We start from the raw sequence: 20,671 nt of genomic DNA, 5'->3' as shown, positions 1-20,671 counted from the left end.
ATATAAACTAGATAGTCCCTCAAAACTGTAACACTTTGAACTGCAGTGCTCCAAACAATCTAAGATGTCTTCCAAATGTAGACTGTTTGTTTAGTGGTAAATCCTAAGCTGTGCAGACTGTAGCTTTATACATCAGCTGCCTTAGGAAACTTAAGGTACATGATTACATTACTCTTCAAAGTCGTGGACAAAACCCATCCGAATACAATATAGCCTAAAACGCATCTGTTTAAGCCAGTAAATAAGTTTAAAGTACACAGACACCTATGGCAGCATAATTACTTCTCTGTAAGGTAGCCATGGCCTATATTTTTGCAACAGCATCGAAGTGTAGGTCTTCACACTTTAGTCATGTTAAGTCCCTTGTGCTAGCTTCCACCAAGATGAACTTGCTGTTTTGTAAACTGAAGTGCTCTAGTTTAGTATCACATGAGAGAAGGTTCCATTTAAAAAACATCCTTGTATGTTTGTGCAGTTTAAATTAAAGAAACCCATCCCTGCCTTTATAAGGAAAAAAAAAAAAAAATGCTACATTGAGCAGGGATCAGGATCGGTACCTGTAAACATTGTTATTCCACTGCATCCGTTACGGCAAAAGTAACTTAGACTAAAAAGCCACTCCAATTCATTCAGAACTTCTGTGCTGGTTTTGAAACGGTGGCCTCCGTCTACAGGCTTTAAAAAAAACTGAAGCAGAGCTTAAAGCTGCACCACAGAGTTCTCTTAGTCCCAAACTCTGCTGAACATCCTATGACATTTCCACATTTATGGACTGAAAAAGAAATTACTCTTGATAAATCAAGATATAGTTCTATACATACAAAGACATCACTGATGTCATAAAGTTCAAACTTCCAGTGAAAGACTAAGCAAACCTGATAGCTCCCATCAAGTTTACTACTACTGCATAAAGTACCCACTGTTTGTTTAGTTTTCCACAGTCATTCTGAGTGAAGGGCAGCATGTTGGTGAAGAGTGTGGGTATTGATAAAACCATTTGTCTCATTTGCAGATAGACTGCTGAAGTCAGCCACTGAAACAGCCATTTTGGCACTGGTAATATGGTGTGTGTGGTTCTCGAAGTCCACACCAAGGTTATTTACAGAGACATCACTCATGAAAGATTCTGGGACAGCAATTCCCATTTTCAATCTCTTCGCAGGTCTTTCTGTCTCCTCACTGCACATGTTCATTGGGTTTAGCTCTGAATGATAAAAGCCAGTCTCAAATAAATTAAAACAATCACTTTCACCATTGCTAGGCAAGTTAAGCAATTCTTCTGTTCCAACAGGCACGTGATTAACTGGTGCTCGGGGTAAGCTGTCCATAGGAGGAAAGGTGTCATCCAGGCAGTTCACATCTGAAGTGTGGCAGACTGTAGCTACACTATTTGTCAATGCTGGAGAAAAGATGAACACAAATGCAAATGAAATAGTTGTTTGCATAGTTACAATAACAAATTTTTTTTTTCCTTGATTTACCTGTCAACTCATTGGCAGTGATAGAGTTCAGAATGCTTAACTGTTGATCAGGAATGGTTTCTGTTCGACTATTAGATGTTAAGGCTGAAGAATGCACTGCGCCACCAAGGGCTTCTGCTTCATCGACCAAACGATCCATGTAGTCCCTAAAAGAATATTGCATCCATAATGTATTATTTAACTGGAAAACAAAGCCTAAAAATGATGATGGATTTAATTTCAGTTGCCATAGCCACTGCAGCATTACACTGCAATGACAGAAGGAAAAAAATAATCTTCTACATTTATGATTTGTAACAGAAAACATATTCCAAGAACGTTTTACTTACGTAACTCCTGGATGATGGTTATATCTCTTCTTTCCAAATCTTGTTTGCTGAGCAAAGTAATCATAACGTTCTGACTTTTTCCACATGTAATAGAAAGCCACACACTCAGCAACTGTTCTGGTTCTTACCTAAAAGAAGGCAGGAAGAATTGACAAGATTAATGCAAAGACTTATGTTTTGTCATCTCTCAAATTCTCCTGCAATATTGTTAGTTTTATTGTTCTAGTATCTGGAACAAACCAATTAGATTAGAAGACTTCAAAGATCTACAGTTTCAAGTATTACATTTGTTCTACTGAATGCATTATTGACTTTTTTAAAACTAGATTGAAACTATATCTACATCTGAAGCTTTTATATATATAACAATTTTTTTAAACTATAAGATAGACTCTCTCTTAAGATGGAAAAAGCTGAGCAAATCAATGACCTAAGAGAAGTGGCACAGGAAAGACTTTGGGTACATATTCCTTTTGGGGAAGTCCAGAATCCTGGAGGCTTTGACAACAGATAATCACAATGGTAAACGCTTAAACAACAAAATAAAATTGTAGTCTCGTTGAGAAGGTATAAAGGACTCAAAAGATTCATTTTGATCTATGTTAACTGTCTCTTTCCCCCAAATGGAGTTTGCTATGTGAAATCAGATTCTTGGTAGAAAAAGTCATTACTTCTACCTATATTCTTATAAACTACATCCATTTTTAGATGCAGAAACATTTCACATCATCCTCAGCCCACAGTTCCAGTTCAAGTTTTACAACTAGCATATACAACTCTATCAGTTGGCAGTAAACTATCCTTGAGCTTAATCAAACTCACGGAAACATCAGAGGCAAATCCAAAATACCTTGGGTGTAATAATAAACCTTGCTAGTTTAGACAACAACATACCAGGCAGGGGAGGAAATGAGCAGATGTCTGTATGCTAGTGATATCAAGTCCCAATTAACAGCGCTTTGCAGTACAGTGATAAGGAAACACCTCGTGTTAAATTCTTCCACACACAAAAGCTTGTCTAGCTGATACTTTTGAAATAGAAGTGGTATCAGCTTATGCTGGGTCCCAGAACCTTCCCTGAACTTCCAGGCATTTTACCCTTTTGGAAGAAAACCCAGCTGATTTCTTAGACAAATTCCGATCCATAGCAACAGATACATCAACCCACATACTTTGTTGCATGTTGGAAAAAATATTTTAAAATTATTTCTTTGCATCTCTGATGAATTACTGTTTATTGGTAAGGTCCACTTAAAATGTGAACCACCCAAATATCATTTAGGACAGGTTAAACCAGGTATTGAGCATGACTAGCTTACTGCTGCTGAACAGCAACAACAAACCTATCAAGTTTATCTGAAATACAAGACCACCTGACTCCTAAAGGAAAAAACTTTCAAGGTGGTATCAAAGTATAAAGTAGATACACAGAATATTTGGAAACATCCATATTGACAACTGTTGCTTTTTGATTAAAAAAAAAAAAATCCCTGTTCTTCAGGCACAGATCAGTCAATCAGAAGCAATCCAGATCAAGATTAGAACTCCTTTGCTGGCCACAAAACAGAGTCCTTATGGATGACTACACTTCCTGAAAACACAAAGAGCTAAGCCTGTTTCAGTAAACTTGCACCTTCCTGGTGACAAAAATAAGTTAAGATGCATTTTCCCCTCCCACTGCCGTGGGTATGGAAATACTGTACTTCTCGATGAGGCACACATTTAAACTAAATTGTAATATGAATGCATAAATGGAAGTAATGTCAACATAAGTCAATTTCAGAGGTAATACATTGACTCATCTTGCAATGCCTAGTTTTCCAATGACATCTGAGGAAAAATTAGGACAAAAATGCCAAGCTGGTTTTAATATGTTGGTTCTTATTTCACTCTTCTGCATGGCTTCTGACAAATGTATTGCTTTTACAGATTTTCAGCATTGTATCATCTATTAATTCTTCCATTTAACTGTAGAATACTAACCTTGTTTTTCTGTATGAGATGAAAGTCTTTTCCATAAATAAGAAGTGCATGTTCAAAGCTTCTGCATTCTTCTTCTGTCCATGCTGTCATCTCTTCTAGACAATTATAAAAGTAGCATGATAAACTTGATTTCACTCACTAACCTTTTACAAATAAAATATTTGTTGCTAATGGATGACTATTCAAATGCATTCTAAAAAAAAATTCCATGTTCTTTCCTCTACTGTACAGATATCCTACCTGAAATCTAACATTCTTCCTTATAAAGACTCATAGAAGAGTTTGATTTCTGAAATCTTTTATCCTTGAGGGCAAGCGACACGCAAAAGATTTGATTCATTATTTCTTAATAAGTTTGTCATCAAAAAAACAAGATTTGATAACATCACTGAGGTGTAAGCTAGAGATAATTTTTCTGAATATTTCTTCTCACACAGGATACAAAGAACAGTGGTCGTTGAAGGAACAACCTGTTGTGACGGATACTCCTGCTCTGAGTGAGCGAGCAGTACTTTGATTCAGGCATCACCAACAAGGCAGCCTGAGATCAGCCCTGCTGCGCAAACCGTGAGAACTGTGCTAGGCTGTATCTTCTCAGGAACCAAGAAGTCTAAGCTATGTCTTATCAGGAGCTAACAGTACCAGCCTGAGCTGGGAGTAGACAAAACTAAAACTGCTACAGCTGCACACCTGCATGTACACCAAAGAGGAGGGCTGACTACGAGCTGGTCACTTTACACTATAAGCATCTGTAGCTGCCCCAAGCCCTCTGAGCTCTCCTGCAGAGCAGCAGTCTGGGCAGGACTGATCTCCGCTCGAGCAGGGAAGAGATGCCTCTCAAGGTTATCCTTCAGAGTTCAGACATCCCCTGCCCAGGATGTAAAGGCTGTAATTAGGTAAGTGACATTTTTACATTAAGCCTAAAAAGTATATTATATATATATATACATGTCATTAATATACATCAAGCTACAGCTTAATTATTAGAAGTGTAGTAAGTAGTAGGGTGTTTGACCACCACCTAATTATCAATTAATTATTGCTAAATCAGTTTAATTACTATTCAATTGATTAATTACAGTTTAATTACCAATCAACTATTAATTATCATTTGATCATTTAATCATTAAAAAAACCCTTTTAGTTAACCCCATAACGATGACTTTTCTCAATTATTCACCTGCAACAAAAAATTGGCGTAGTCGGCAGGATAGCCGATTCAATCACTGACTAGTTATGGAGTCACAGAGTTAACCCTTCACTGAAATTTTCATATGACTGGGTGCGTGAAAAGTGGGATAATTGGAATAAGATAAAAGAACAGTTGAACCCTGTAAAAGGGAAGCTGAAAGACGGTAAAGAGAAGGTAATAATAATAATAATATACAAGATGTTGAAGAGGTATTTATAAGCTGCATATCAGTTAAAAGAACGTAATGAACAAGAAGGGAGAATGTTACAAAATTAGTTTGAACAAAAAAAGTGACAAGAAATGCTGTTACCTCTGCAAATAAACCAAATGCTTAAACAACCAAGGGAGCAAAAAGAAAAAACGCAAAAAAGCAAGGCTGAGTATCTCTGGCAAGCCTCCTTAACAAGGAGACTGTATTATGTTAGATCAGGATGGCTTTTGGGGACCAGGAGTGCTCTTGAATGGGAGACCATCCCCTAACACTGAATCACACACTATTACCCGTTGAGTAGCATATTGGGCAGGAGGCACAGACCCTCAGGATAGAGGGGAGCCCACTGCTATATCAGTAAGAACATTAAGTGAACTTTTTACTGCCGTTACAAAAGCAGCCTGCCTTAACAACAGAGGTGCACATGGTGATTACCCTGTCACTGCCCCTGTAGACCCCAAAGCCACGAAACCACTAGTAAAAGGAGCCCCAGCTGTTTTAAAATTGTACTTCATTGCAAAAAGAGTTGAAATAAGACAAAACACAGAACATAATGCTCAGGAAGGTCAGGGTGGCCAAACCCTTCTCTGACCCATCCCGACCTGGGCAGACTTGATGCATGGCATTGTAAATCATAGTCGAGAAATGGGGTGGTGTGAACGAACACCAGCAGGGCTGTCCTGAGCTAACACAGACAGCAGACGGATCTGGCAAGTAAGACAGACTTCACAGAACCCCTGACACTTTCCCCAATCTCATAAACCTCCTGGTGAGGTAGTGGACCCCCAGAAAAGGCATAATGAACCGTGGAAGAAAGGCTTAGCTCTAGGCATACCTCGGGTAGCCATACAGGGCCAACCGACTGGGACTACACTTAGTCTGATCCAGGCTTTTGAAAAACAAAGGCTATCAGGGAATCCGGAACAAACCAACCAACCATCTGCTCCTAAAGATCCCAGGAATAACCCTTTCAGATTTCATAAGGCGGAACTGCAAATATCTCTCTGTTGGTTTTGGTTTTGTGGGTTTTTTTAAGATAAAACCCGCAATTTCTAAAACTGAATTTTAGTTTTACAAATAACAAAAAATCATTAAAAAAGAGTAAGAATTTTAAAACAAAGTAGCTCAAACTATTTGAATAGGTCAGTTTTGTCTCAAGTATTGTTGCTTTCCTATCTCGATTACGGTTTGGATCTATATAATTAAGAAGGGATATTTCAGGCTTCTTACATTCATAATGATGATCCAAAGTTCCTGTTCAGCTGATATTAACAGCCAATGGCAGGGGGGGAAAAACACATTTCAAAACATTTCTGGAAGCAGACACTGAAACCAAGACCTTTCTGCTCCCAGAAGGAGGAGATAATCATGCCACTGCAAAGCCATTTTCTTTCTTTCTCACCCCACTCATTTTGCACTCTTTACTACAGAGTTCTCAAGTTTTAAAGATAAAAGATCCTCATGTAAAGTCCAACAGTTAAGAAATTATTTTGAGAGTGGTGGATTTTTAATTCTCATCTTGAGATAGCAGTGAACTTCAGTGGGTAGATCAGATCATAGCATAATGGTCACCCTAGGAGACAGGCACTGACAGTGTTATCATCCTTTATCATTTTTAATGAAGGTATAATAAGTCCCATCTGACGTGGGGCAGGACAGGGAGTGTGAGTACTAGTCCTTAGGACAGAATTTTGGGCGCTGAACTACAAACAGGCAGAGGTATTCTTCAATCCTGGAACAGGAACATAAATCCTAGAAAGGTGTGGGATTTAGGACACAACCCTGCAACTGATACTTCCTTATTGTTTAGGTCTACGTAATCTCTTCCTGTACATGAGCCTTCTGAAGCACTGCTCTGACAGTCCTTATTGTACCCTTCAGCTTTACTTTAGATACTTAGCTTTCACAGCACCTAACTTGTAAACACTCAAGTTCCCTTTGAATCCAATTCTGAGTAGGGAATATCTGTCAGATTATCAGTTTATACCAGGGCTCATACTCCATTTCTGCTTTATGCAACACATATGTTAAAATATAGGACAAAGAACTGTCTTTGCTAAATGATAAACTCTGACTTTCATTTAAGGGAGTAATAAACTCAGGGACAAACAAGATGGAAGCTCGTTTTCCACTGTAAACTCAAGCAAAGCTCTCCATGGTCTACTGAAGACCTATGGAACTATACAGTAGAACCAGTTTAGGATTGGCATAGCACAACATTAGCACAGCGGGGAAGAGAGTGGGGCTTATTTATATAGCCAGCTGTGTTCTCCTGATTTTGGTATAAATGTCATCAGATTATAATTCATCATGACCTTAAAAAGATGCTGTAATGTGGGTGAGAACTGCCACACGGGAGGCAAAATCACCGCTCACCCCGACCCCTCTCCTCAGTCTGTGCCATTGTTACAACAGCAAAGGAGGAATGAAAGGAAGGTGAAAAACTGATCCTCAACCTCTATACAAGTTGCAAACTTCTCTAGCAGGAATTTCCAACTGGCCAACAGTCAGATTATACCTAATCTGTGCTAAAGACATCATGGAAAGGGATGTGCTCATCAACCTGATTCTTACTCAAGGTTTCTCTATGCAACTTTTTTTTTTTTTCAAACATACATTTCTGAAAAACCAGGTATTCTCTCTTACCCTGAGACGCCTTTCCATTTGAGCAGTACCTCTCAATTGCTTCTTTAACATTATGGCTACTTTTAAGAAGTTCATACAGTGCCTATAAAATAGAAAAAGTCTTTAGAAAGAGTCAATGTTTGCAAATATCCAATCTAGACCTCCAAAACTAGCCCTTCAGTTAGCATATCTAACATAGAAAAGATAATTTTTCTTTATAGATGATGAAAATTTTAAAATAACAACCAAAAGCAAAACCATCTAGAAGTTAAGGCAAGGATTAATTAAGAAAGTGTAAAACATTATATGCAATTATTAAAAAAGCTGGATTTGTCAACAGCATGGCAATCAGAAACATCACAGATCACAACACTGCTACCATTCAAACACTCTTAATTTTAAGCATGTGCTTAAAGTTACAAATAAGATCCTGACCCCAATAACATCTAATTAAAAAAAAAAAAAGAAAATTGAGTATTGCTGCCTTTATAACAGAAGGCAGAGAAAGAGAACACATGTTAATTACAAAGCAACGTGTCACAAATGGAACAGGATATAAAACATACTTGTTCATTGTCCCGGGTATGTAGTCCTTCAGGAATTCTGCCAATCATTTTTTCATTTCCTGTTCTTAAGGAGGTTTCAAAAAGGTATTCTTTAACTTTACTTTCTGAGATCACATCAGGTTTCCAAAGTAAATGGTCTTCATTTTCATAGGCTGTTAAAACAGAAATCCATTAATGCCAGGTGTGACATTTTTAAGACTGTAACATTAAGAGCTATTTCACAAAGACAAAGAATACAGAAGTAATCAAATCAAGCACCATCATGCCACTTTTCAATTGCAGTTCACTTTTCCCCAAAAGCCTCAGTTAAGAGACAGACTCTGCAGTGTGACATGGTGAAGAGATTCAGGTTCCACGAAGATAAGAGACTGAACTCTTGAGATGAAGAGTCTTTACAGAGGAGCAGCTTGTTGACAGCTAGATGATTCAAGTCAAGTTATGCATATGTATTCATCATCTCCACATAAACTAACTAGCAAAACCGTTCACAGTTTTGTTCAGCTGTTTTCAAAAAATAAACTATAGTTTACAGTAAAAGTGTAGGGTATTACTTTAATATTTCAAATATTACATGTCAAAAAAAAACAAGAGGAGGTAGCTAATTGGTCATTTTCAACTAAAATTCGCCAAAGATAACTTAACAGAACAGAAATTTAGGTCTCAATGTGGTAATCTGTTTTTCCATTCACTAACAACTGAATGCTGTTAAGAACTTATACGTTGCATACTTTACAAGGAATCAGGATGTATATTCCTCCTTCATAGTACACTAAAATCATGCATGCACCTCTTAAGTAGCTTATTTGAAAGACAATATATTGGAAATACACAAAAGTTGGACTGAACCTTTGTCAGTCTGTGCACGTTTCAATTCTAGATTAAACTATAAATCCTTTATTCTGATCAACAGTTGTGATTAACATTGCATGTAATGTTTCACATACTGTCTTGGTGATACAAAATTAGTTATTCAATTCAAACACACAAGCATAATGGCTGTTACAGTAGAATAGATGAAGATTCTCAAATCTTTCATAAAACTGTGGGAAACAACATTAAGCTAAGGTGAGGAATAAAATTACATGTCCTCTGAAAGTTCTGTTACAGCTTAAGAACATGGAAAACTTTCAAATAGATATGTTACAAGTGTAAGGTTTATAAAGAACAGAACTGCCTTCTAGCACAATTCTGGTAGCTCGGAGTACATAGGAGAAATCATAGAATCACAGAATCAGAACTGTTTAGGTTAGAAAAGACCTTCAAGACCGTTGAGTCCAACTGTCAATCCAACACCACCATGCCCACTAAACCATGTCCTGAAGTGCCACGTCTACACACTTTTTGAACACCTCCAGGGATGGTGACTCCACCACTTCCCTGGGCAGCCTGTTCTAATGCTCAACAACCCTCTCAGTAAAGAAATTTTTCCTAATATCCAATCTAAACCTCCTCTGATACAACTTGAGGCCATTTCCTCTCACCCTATCACTAGTTACTTGATAAAAGAGACCAGTACCCACCTCACTACAACCCCCCTTTGGGTAGTTGTAGGGAGTGATAAGGTCTCCCCTCAGCCTCCTTTTCTCCAGGCTAAACAACCCCAGTTCCCTCAGCCGCTCCTCATAAGACTTGTTCTCTGGACCCTCCACCAGCTTCGTTGCCCTCCTTTGGACACACTCCAGCAGCCCAGTGTCTTTCTTGTAGTGAGGGGCCCAAAACTGAACACAGGACTTGAGGTGCGGCCTCACCAGTGCCGAGTACAGGGGAACAACCACCTCCCTGCTCCTGCTGGCCACACCATTTCTGATACAGGCCAGGATGCTGTTGGCCGCCTTGGCCACCTGGGCACACTGCTGGCTCATATTCAGCCAGCTGTCAACCAGCACCCCCAGGTCTTTTTCTGCCAGGCAGCTTTCCAGCCACTCTTCCCCAAGTCTGCAGCGCTGCATGGGGTTATTGTGACTCAAGGGCAGGACCCACCACTTGGCCTTGTTGAACCTCATACAACTGACCTCAGCCCATCGATTCAGCCTGTTCAGATCCCTCTGTAGAGCCTTCCTACCCTTGAGCAGATCAACACTCCCTCCCAACTTGGTGGCAAACAGGGGTTTGTATTTGCAGATGACATCACAAGCTCTTCAGGGAGTACAGAAGAGCTTTCACAGAATCCTCCACCCCTACAGCCAGGTCCAACCTCTCCAAGCACTGCTGACACTCATCTTCAACCTCCTTTATCAATCAAGACAACCCAGCACTTCTAGCTGGAGTCCATGACTGATAATCGCAAAAGGAGCTCGTTGGGCTCTCTGATCTGGGAGCTACCTCTTTGCTCTTGGCCATGCCAGCAGACAAGACTCTCACTGGTTCTCTCTAGCACCAACTCATTCCAGAGAAAGTTGTGAGATTAACCCCATACTGGTCATCCTCTGGTCATTGGCACTTCTCTAGTTCTTGGCTAAGGAGAAATCAAGATGTGTAAATAGTAAAAGGACTATCCAGATAAATCTGGTTCTTACTCCTCCATTTCTTACAACCCATAAGCATCGTGCTTGAATCTTAGAAAACAGGAGACTTCCCTAGGTCTCTGAAGCAACACAAGACATGTTCACTTGCTAATGGTTCCAGCTCCATCCATACCAAACATTCTTCTTATCTACTGCAAAGGATCATTATTCAAAAAAGCAGTTAGTAATGGTGAAAACACTTGATATACTTCACGTGAATAATATTCCCATGAAATGTTACAGTTTGAACACAAGTAAGTTACAGAATATTGAAAATTTACAGAAAAAAAAACAGAATGCACTTAATTTATTAATATTATCCCCCAAACTGTTCCTTGATTTCAGAGCTGTTCCACGCATGAGCAAATTTCTTTCATTATTTGCTTTTTGAATTCCACAGCTGTATGTGCTATACTTTTCTCATAGTAAAGGTTTCTAAAGATACAAGACTCTATTAAATAAGTTCTTTTTTCTACTCTAGCACAATTGCAGTTTTTAACCTAAATTTACACTGGAATAATATCATACTTAAAAAATACTATTTTTTAAAAGACAGTGTATCAGAACCCACATCTTCTACTCATGCTATGGAAATTTAAAGTAGTTTCTTGCTTTATTTTCCATATCCATTTTGTAACCTACACTGTTGTGCTTGCCAAAAAATGAGCAAAGAAAAATACTGTTTTGAAGGTCTTCAGTGTAAACTAAGTTACATGCTCATAGCCCGGTTATGATACTCTGATGAAAATATTTCCTTCTTGATCCACAGTTTGTTGCCTACTAATATTACTAGATACTTCAGAATTAACACTGTAATCCACCATCCAATGTTTTCTTCAGAATGTCCTCTCAAAGTTAAGAATCACATTTCTGAGATATAATTCTGCAGTTGTTTTACTTCAGTTTTCTAGTGCCCCCCCCCCCCTTTTTTAAGGTCTCTGAGACTTTAAGTAAGTCATTGAATTTACCTTATAAATTTAAATAACATTTTCCCATCAACTGCTATGTATAAACATAAAATAAAAAGTAAAACAGTCAGAAGAACTTACCCTTTTCATCATCACTGTATCTGCCAAGGTAAGGTGGAATTTCAGCCTGGTACTGTGAACCAACCATTATTTCCTGAAGATGTAACAAAAATGAAAAGAGAAAGGTATTAACTTAATATTTTGTGGAATGGAAGCATTAAAAATGCCATTAACCTGGCATTTGGCAGAGAATTCCAGAGTTAAGGTACTATTTTAGATATGTACTATAAATCTGAATGCATTTTTCTTAACAATAAAGTTCTTTTAACTTTTTTTTTTAAGACACAATCATTACCTTTCTCAAATCTTCAGATGAATTACCATTGTCTGCCTCTAGATCTTCACCATCTGATTCCTTATCTCCATCACATGTAGTGTTTGCTTCAGACACAAAGAAGTTTGGTTTTAGCTAGGAAGAATTTTCAGTTCAAACACAGAACTACAAGATAATGTTTACTTTTGAAAGGGGCACCTTGCTTTTATTCTGGGAGACACTTAAAATGAATCTGTTGATCTACATTTCTGTCAGAAGTCTGTTAATCTACATTTCTATCAAACTAATATGAAGTCAGAAGGCACTGGTACTTGTATACTGCAGAACGGAAACATTTATCATCACCTCAACTGAAACAATCTACCATATTTCTAACAGTCAAAAGGAAATGAGATCATGATTCTTCATCAATTTTCTCAAAAAAGGCTTATACCTTACAGAAAAGGTATGAGAAAACCAGAAAACTTCCAGGGCTATGACTTAGCCTCAGGTTAATCACAAAGAAAGTAAAGTTGAAGGTATGTCTTTATTACCTACTAAAACCTTTCATCAGAAGTTTTAATGGGCATTCAAAACATTCCTTTAAACAGGGCTGCCTCAGCATGGAGTAAAGATACAGGAGAGATACACAAAATGGAATAAGCAAAATACAGCAAAAGACTGCTTATTCCTTTTTTTTTTTTTAATTAGGAAGAAATACAGCAGAGCACACCAAGCAATTCAAATACAGTACTCCACATGAGAACTCGTACTTTAGAATCTGCAACACTGTGGTACTGGGTTCTGAAGTAATTCTGTTTTTATAGCTGTATAATCTCTGGCAGAATGGAATCCACAGTTCTGATATGATTAAAGCTATTTTGTATTCTCAAACTTGAGAAAAAATATGCTTATAAATAGGGTTGCAATTTCAGGTTCGCCACAACTAAACAGAATCGTCAACATCAGAGACAATATCCAAGACTCTATGGACTGAGGCTCTTCTTCTGTAGTCACTACTACAATCACCAGTATCTCTTTTTCTTGTTATTAGTAGAACGCAAGAAGCTAACCTAAATGCATGAAGTAACAATATGCCTGGATAATCATAGGCAATTATTTTTTCCAATTAAAGCAAATTTAAAATAGCCTATGTTATGTATTAGACACGTTATCTTAAAAGTTAATGTTATGTTAGTATCTGAGAAATTGACAGAGATCAGAAAAAAAGGTGAAACTTCCAACAGCACAGACAACTGACAACTCCCTCCCTGAAATGGTGGATATTCGATTTTAAAATATTCTGACAGAAAACCATGACAGCTGAAAACAAAGATCACTGTTTCTTAACCCTCAATAAGATGAGGGGCTAATTATTTTTTCTATGAAGCTGCCACACTTTCAGTGTCATATTCATTAACAGTTCACAAGCAATGTTTAAGTGCCAGCAAGTTTGTGGTTGCTTAACTGAAAAAAGGGTGTTATCATTTTTAAGGTTTTTGTATCTCTCTTTCAATACAAATGTCTTATATTTATTACACAATCAGCAGCATGCAAAGGGCTACAATTGCTGATGACTGAGGCAGCACATCCCCTTTATCATCCCACTGCTCTAGAGGAATGAAATCCCCCAGGAATAGCTTAAAATACTTGCCAAATCAAAACTGTGATAAAAATCCTCCACATTGCTCTAACTCTAGTACACCAGTGAACAAATAAGCTGCAACAGGCAATGAGGAATATCTCGTCCAGGTTGGATAACTGAACCACTGGTTCTCAGATCTTTCCCGTAATAGCTCCATGGGTAGTGAAATTTTGGTGGTCATGGGTTTATAGGCCCCATCCCATATAAAACCACTTTGGCTCACCCCATGAAGTTGAATGTGTGAAGGGAAATAATCACAAAGAAACCGCGTCCCAGTTCACATCCACAGGCTGCACGGAGAAGTCACTGGCTTAAAAGCAGCAGCAAAAATTTTAGTAGAGAAACACTAATTTAAAAGAATGGGTTACATATTCATGTAATTCACTTACATATTGAAAATGAATTAAGGGTGTTCCTCAATACCACATTAACTATTAATTATGAAGTTATTGTATTTGTAGAGAAATTAATTTTACTTGTGCTTTGAGAACAGTACCAAATATAAGTCTTTCAGGTAATCAGTAATACCAACCAAAGACAACATTCATGTACAACATCCTGCAAAGCACTGTTTCTCAATTCCCAGTAAAGTCAGCACTACCAGTTTTGATATTTTAAGCTAGGAAGCTACATATAATGCTAGGAGTTTTTGAGTACTATTAAAAAATTAGGTTTCCTACATCTTAATGGCCGAGGAAAGAAGTCAGTAGCCTCATGTGAAGTAACTGATGGTGTCAAGTCATCAGCAGAGGACTGTGTTTCTTCATCATCACCCGACAAGAGGTCTTTAGCTATTTCCTCCTGTATCATTAAAATAAAAAACATAAAACATCAGACTGACTATTAAGTATAGACTGGTGAGCATTTAGATTCAGCAAATTGTAAGTCTCATTAATTAAAAATAATTATTTTACCATAAGTAAATTTAGCAGACCATACTCCCTTAATTAAAAAGCTAGTTTGCTTCTCCTCAATCTAAGAACAAATATAACGATTCATTTCAGAGTTGAACACAGGGGTTCATTTCCCCTTTGTCTTCTATTAAAACAAATGCACAAGAAGTAACTTCTGCAAGCATCAATCTCAGATGTTCCTCCAGCTGCTTCCCATGAAAAATGCCAGTGGAAGCTTCCTCAAATCTGTAGAATTCTGTCATTCTTTGCATCACAGGTATACTGAAGTTTTAAAAGACTGCTACCCCTTAAACTCTGGGGAAAAAAAAAAAAAAACAAAGCAAAACAGCCAGGCATTTTTGTAGACTTCTGCTGAGAGGACAGTTACAGACAATAGACAACCTGTTATCTTCTCAAAATACAAAAAAATTGACATTTCTGTAGGTTAAAGAAAAAGATGTTACGAAAGAAAAAGCACACTTCCTCCACTACCAGACATGTTTGAACCCCTCTGTAGAGAGGTTAGGAAGGGAAAGAACTGTATTAGACAACAAGCCGACTACATTTTTGTAGCCTCAACACAATCGTGAATCCTAATGAGAATCAGATGTGCAGAGCCATCATTATATCCTACTTTCTGTGGACTGTACCATTACATCAAACCCCCAGAAAAAAAAAAAAAAAAAAAAAAGACATATACTTATACCTACGTACTTTATAATTCAAATTACAAGCTGCATATGCTTTACAGCCAAAAATCAGACTAAAATCTCAGAATTCAAAGTAAGCTTGCAAATCACAAAACCTGAAGTTTTAGGTTTTTACATCAGCAATGCAACACATGTAGTCACTGTACATAAAATAATCTCTCTCTCACTCCCCAAAGTTGAGATCTTTCCAAATTATATGCATTTGAAAGCAACATTCCAAGGCATTCAGGAGTGCATTTTCAAGTTATCCACAGACGTTTTGATACTTGACATGTGTGTTAGAAGTCAGAATTATTACTTCTGGACATTGCATACACTATCAAAAAATCCCACTTCTATTAAAAAAAAAAAACCAACACCTATTGAAAGTTCAATATGTGTTTTAGAATGTGTTTTAGAAGAACTGTTAACTTATTCATTTCTTATTTGTAGTAATATAGTGCCACTGAAGTTGTTATGCATTTGTAAGAGTGATAATTATAATTAGAATCAGATCCTCAATGTTGTTGAAAAAGAATGAATTCAGGGTAATATTGTATATGGAAATTAACAAAGATACATATTTTGTAACATTAAGGGATAGTGAAATATAATTTAAGGTCACCTGGATTTCTGCATTTAAACCATAATACAGGGGAAAATGGTTGTGACTTACTTTATCTAGAGTCATATCTGGAAGTTCATCTGCAAGTTCACTTGGAGAGCTATCAGCACTGGAACCCGCCATAACTGGAATCGTGGGTTCATAGCCATAGAATGCCAGTAAATCTTCCAATGGCATGTTTCCTTCCTAACACAAGAGGATTTACAAACATTTCAACGTATTGCCAAATACTTGTAAACAGTTCAGGCCTAAAAGGATAAGACATATTTTGAAGAACAAAAGTAAAAAACAAGCAAATAAAAACTTAATTGAAAGCAGGAATCTTGATTCAGGCACAGGACTGAAATAATTCATAACCATGTCTCTTGGCATATAGCGAAGTCCTATCAAGCAATTGTAGAAAATTGTTTACTGGATGAAACTAAAGAGTAAGTATTAAAAATTTGCTTCTTATCTGATTCATACTGTAGAGCATGATTTGCCTATACTTTTTCAAGACAGAAGATATCCTAGAAACACTAACAAGCCTCCTACAAGAGAGAAATGCAGAAAAACTTGAAGACTTCAGTCCTACAGTTACAGCTGCAAGTGTGCAAAACCCCACATAAGTAAATGCATATAACAACTTTTAAGCCCTCCTTTCAATCTCCTGCACAATATATTTTACAATGACTGTTGAGAAGATAATAGGAGAAAGACAGCTAATGATACAGAAAGAAAAAAATCAAGAGAAAGGCTTGATTTCTAACTCGTTTTTTCCACCAGTTTTTGATCAAGTGATTGATTTCAGTATCATCACATCTGCATCTTAATTCAATTAATAAAACAATAAACAGTGGAGATTTTTTTAGTTACCTGATTCAAGCCATCAAAATATAAAAAATATTTTCCAATATTTATACCTTTAAAAGTTATATTACCTTTAAAAATTTCTCGTTCAACTCATACACTGATTAAATTACTTGTTTTCTTTAGTCAGCTAAGGTCTTAGTCCTGCAAAGACTTTTCACAATGGGTAAATGTAAACTCACATCCAAGTCTTTCCAGGATCGGGGCCTAAAGTAATAAAGTGTTTAAGATGAGCGGCTCTCAATTCTTCCACCTTCTATTACAGAAGCAATAAGATAATTTTGCGGAGTAACTCCATTTTAACCACCAGACTTGCTGAGGTGCTTTGCTATTATAATTGCAAGTTCATAATCAGCAAAAATGTAACTGTAAAGGTAGCAGGACAAAAACAAAAATCAGGAGTATGAACACTGTTAACTCCACATTTAGAAAATTTGTTCTCACACAGACTACAAAAACACAGCCTCATATTTGATGCTAAAAATTACACTTTCCTGGAACTCTTGTTGACCAAAATCTGCAGTTATGCTGAGTGGTGTAAGTGGGTCACCCAACAATAATGAAAGCAACATCAATTTGTGGGTGTTCATCATTCAGCAAGCATTTAAAATGGGTGATGCACTGCCACAGATGAACAAGAGGTATAAATAGGAAAAACATGTAATTAAAGAGCGTAAAATGGAATAGGAAAAGCCAAGGAGCATGCTGGTCATTGTGTACACCTACCGAATGCCAAACTGATGAAACTAAGACATAGAACTACCATTTACATAGAACATGAATGTGATCCATCATGCCTAAAACAGGACTGTTTGTTTGCATATTGAAAAGCAAAACCTAACCAAGAGAATGAAATACAGCTAGCTGTCACTTAATAGTATGCAAAGTGTACAGCTTCAACTTATATCCAACTAACAAAACTTAGAAGTCATAAAAGATATTAGATGACAGGACTCTAAAACCTGCTTCAGTGATTTCTCTATCAAAGTGAAAGGACTACTAAATGAAAAATATTAATTTAACATAACACTGATCTTTCAGAAGCTAAGTTCAGGCATTTGGTGAGGACGCACTGCTATACGCTAACTAAACATGATTTTCTTTTCTTTTTTTAAACAAGCTGCAGAGGCATGTTGCAGGAAACAGCATTATACAATACAAACTGAAGAACAGGTTGAGTGTTCTTTTCACTATAAAAGTTACAACATGTACGGACATTTATGAGAGCAAGAGTCACTCTTACCTTTTCTAAATCTTCAATTTCAGAGCTGAAATTTTTGCTTTCTTCCATCATCTCCTCTTCTTCGAGAGTTCGCTCATCATCATAATCATGTACCAGCATTTCAGCAGATGGGTCAAAGTCATGATCCTCGGACGATAAAGAGCCAACTATCAAAAAAACCTAATTTGAGTAATTTTTTTTCTATACCAACATATGAAATTACATCACAGAAAAAAATATGGTTGCATGAATTCTTTTACATACAGGGCCAGAACCCTCAATGGAATAACTGGAACAAATTCCTAACTACTTGACAAATTCAGCTGTTTCAGCTGGCTTTCCCTTTTTGTATTTGTAAGTAGTAGGTGCAGTTTTGTCTCTTGCAGTACAGAGTTATTGCTAGAAGTACCTAAACTACTAAAAAAAAGTTTCAGAAAGGACAATCCCAAATTAGTATTTTACTGAATGGAAGATTGTGTAAAACATACTTGAAATCATCATTAAGGTACAAAGCACACATGTCATAAGATTTCAGATGCTGCAAGACTGTGATTCATAGACTCTGATTCTATTTATGTGATTTATATGGTAGCAAGCATAGTTTTTCACTGATAAACAGCTAACTTAGATTATTAATCAGCTTCCTAACAGCAAAATAAACAGCAAGACTTGCCTCAAATTAGTTTAGCCTCACAGATGGATCTTTTATTAAGACTAATTTAATTCTTAGCACTTAATCTATGAAGAAAGAATAAACATAGCAGAGTTTCAAGAAATATTGAAGAAAATATACCAGAAAAACCAAAATGCTTCTAATGGATCACATTAATTAACAAGCTATTGTGACAGCTCTGTGGTCCAACAGACACTTTTTCATTGCTCAAGGATACTCACAAGTCATCAAAAAAGTACTATAATTGTTTTTGTTATTATTTTAAGTTCATTTTGCCAACTCTTAGAAAGGTTATAATTAGATCCAACAGGCTTTAAAGATGCGAATATTCTGCACTGCAAAGTCAGTGTTCTACACTAAAAATCACTGAATTACAGGGTCATTTTGTTCTTTAATGTTCACTTTCTTATGGCTTTCAGGATGGAGAAAATGAACAGATTAGGCTATTTCTTTTTCACTTCTGGCTTCCCCTTCTAGTTTTTACATACTAGTGCTCTGTTGCAATCCTTGGCTTACAAGCAGCAAAGAAAAAGCTTATTAAGAATTATTTCCATGTAAGAACTTCTTCAGAAGTATTGAAGGGAATAGCTACAAATTTTCAATCCTTCTCAAAAAAATAAAACCGTACCCCTCTTTGCACTGCTTCCAGCCTTGAAACAGACCGTTGTACATACTAAGACTTTAGAGTCTTAAAGCATCAAACTAATTTTTCAGCAATTATGCTAAATATTCATTCTTTATATGCAGGCAATGTAAGTAAACTTTGTCTTTTTAGCTCACTTGAGACAACACTGTGACAGTTCATAATATCATACTGTAGAGAAACACTCAGGCCAAAAATGCTCTTTATTCACATGTTATTCATATTATGGTCTCACAGAACTTTCAGTATAGCTGATAAGGCTAATCCAATTACAATAATGACATTACGTGTTGAATTTTCCTGCTCTTGGCCATCACACCCTGATCCAGTTTTAAAGAAGTGTCAACTGCCTTAATCTAATATATATTTATATATATCTGTGTGCTCAAGATTACTGCTTCTCATCGCTGTTCTAACCCACCTTATGTTTGAGTAACTCAAATGGAAGTTCTATTCCACTCACAGACTTTAGATGAAAAAGTCCCACTTCTTTAGTAGCTCTGAAAGCTCAACATCTCATTTAAAATATTTAAAACCACATCCAAGAATAGAAGCTCAATAAATTTCGTAAGAGTAGTTAAAAAAGAAGACAAACAGCCAATGCAGAAGGCAGTTACACACAAGCAAATTCCCAAATACTTCTTCGAGAGTAGCCCTGCTGATGTCAACTATGCTTGCTTGCGTAAAGTATTCCAAAGAACCTTAACAGCAGTTAAAGCCTTACAAATTACTTAGCATTATGATTTTAAGCATTTTCTCTTCTACCAAGAAGTTAAAAATTTACACAAGCCTGTAGTTATCAGCAACAAGAGAAGCAGTCTCTCTCCGGGCTACATGGCTTTACTGAGATACTGACTTAGAAGCGCTACAAAACTTTGTTTTCATTTTGGGTTCCCAGCAGCCAATTACTAACTGCAACCAGAGTTAAGGGAAGGACTCCACAGCGCACATCTCCTTCTCTTAAAAATCTGGCAGGCGGTTCATTGCGTGCACATGAATCGTTAGGAAAGCTACGAGGGGATAAATTTGGGAAGGAGCAGAAGGGAGAGAATGGCGGGCTGGCGGCAGGCCGAGTGCTGGAGGTGGGCGAGGACGAACCTGGGCTCGAACTCCCAAAGGAAGCCTGCGGGGAGGAGAGAAACCGAGGTGAGAGCGGGGTCCCTCCGACCCGGCAGCAGGCAGAGGTCTTCATTTCATGCTCTCCCCCCTCCGCCCCCGGAGCTGCGCCCTTCCCCCGCCGCTCCCCGCCGGCCTCGGCCC

The 20,671-nt window shown here is 37.3% G+C and overlaps 1 protein-coding gene across 3 annotated transcripts; it reads right to left on the bottom strand.

The window, feature by feature from the left end:
• Positions 1–743: 743 nt before the first annotated feature.
• Positions 744–20,562, bottom strand: MIER3 (mesoderm induction early response 1, family member 3). 3 transcript variants are annotated; one of them, XM_010580563.1, is made up of 12 exons: positions 20,510–20,562; positions 18,117–18,262; positions 16,076–16,210; positions 14,498–14,618; positions 12,215–12,300; positions 11,941–12,013; positions 8,388–8,539; positions 7,843–7,924; positions 3,794–3,888; positions 1,811–1,938; positions 1,482–1,627; positions 744–1,399 (listed from the first exon to the last, which is right to left on the bottom strand). In XM_010580563.1, the coding sequence occupies exons 2-12, from the start codon at positions 18,213–18,215 to the stop codon at positions 942–944; spliced, it is 1,575 nt and encodes a 524-aa protein (XP_010578865.1). In that variant the 5' UTR covers positions 18,216–18,262; positions 20,510–20,562; the 3' UTR covers positions 744–941. The 3 variants fall into 3 exon arrangements, with proteins under 3 accessions (XP_010578865.1, XP_010578866.1, XP_010578867.1); XM_010580564.1 differs by having other exon boundaries at positions 3,794–3,885; XM_010580565.1 differs by lacking the exon at positions 20,510–20,562 and adding an exon at positions 16,945–17,080 and having other exon boundaries at positions 18,117–18,182.
• Between the last annotated feature and the right edge of the window lie 109 nt (positions 20,563–20,671).

Source organism: Haliaeetus leucocephalus, unplaced genomic scaffold, assembly GCF_000737465.1.
Source record: "Haliaeetus leucocephalus isolate CR32 unplaced genomic scaffold, Haliaeetus_leucocephalus-4.0 Scaffold722, whole genome shotgun sequence".
NCBI classification, from domain to species: Eukaryota; Metazoa; Chordata; class Aves; order Accipitriformes; family Accipitridae; genus Haliaeetus; species Haliaeetus leucocephalus.
The sequence above is the reverse complement of the archived record's forward strand: the minus strand, read 5'-3'. Positions and strand labels throughout refer to the sequence as shown.

What these genes read in the sequence shown, in the direction of transcription:
- MIER3 (XM_010580563.1), bottom strand. Translation starts at nt 18,215, where the DNA reads ATGCTGGTACATGATTATGATGATGAGCGAACTCTCGAAGAAGAGGAG. An exon ending in AACCATCATCCAGGAGTTAC is followed by an intron (nt 1,628 to 1,810) that starts GTAAGTAAAACG and finishes ATATTCTTTTAG; the next exon opens with GGACTACATGGATCGTTTGG. An exon ending in CACTGCCAATGAGTTGACAG is followed by an intron (nt 1,400 to 1,481) that starts GTAAATCAAGGA and finishes TCTTTTCTCCAG; the next exon opens with CATTGACAAATAGTGTAGCT.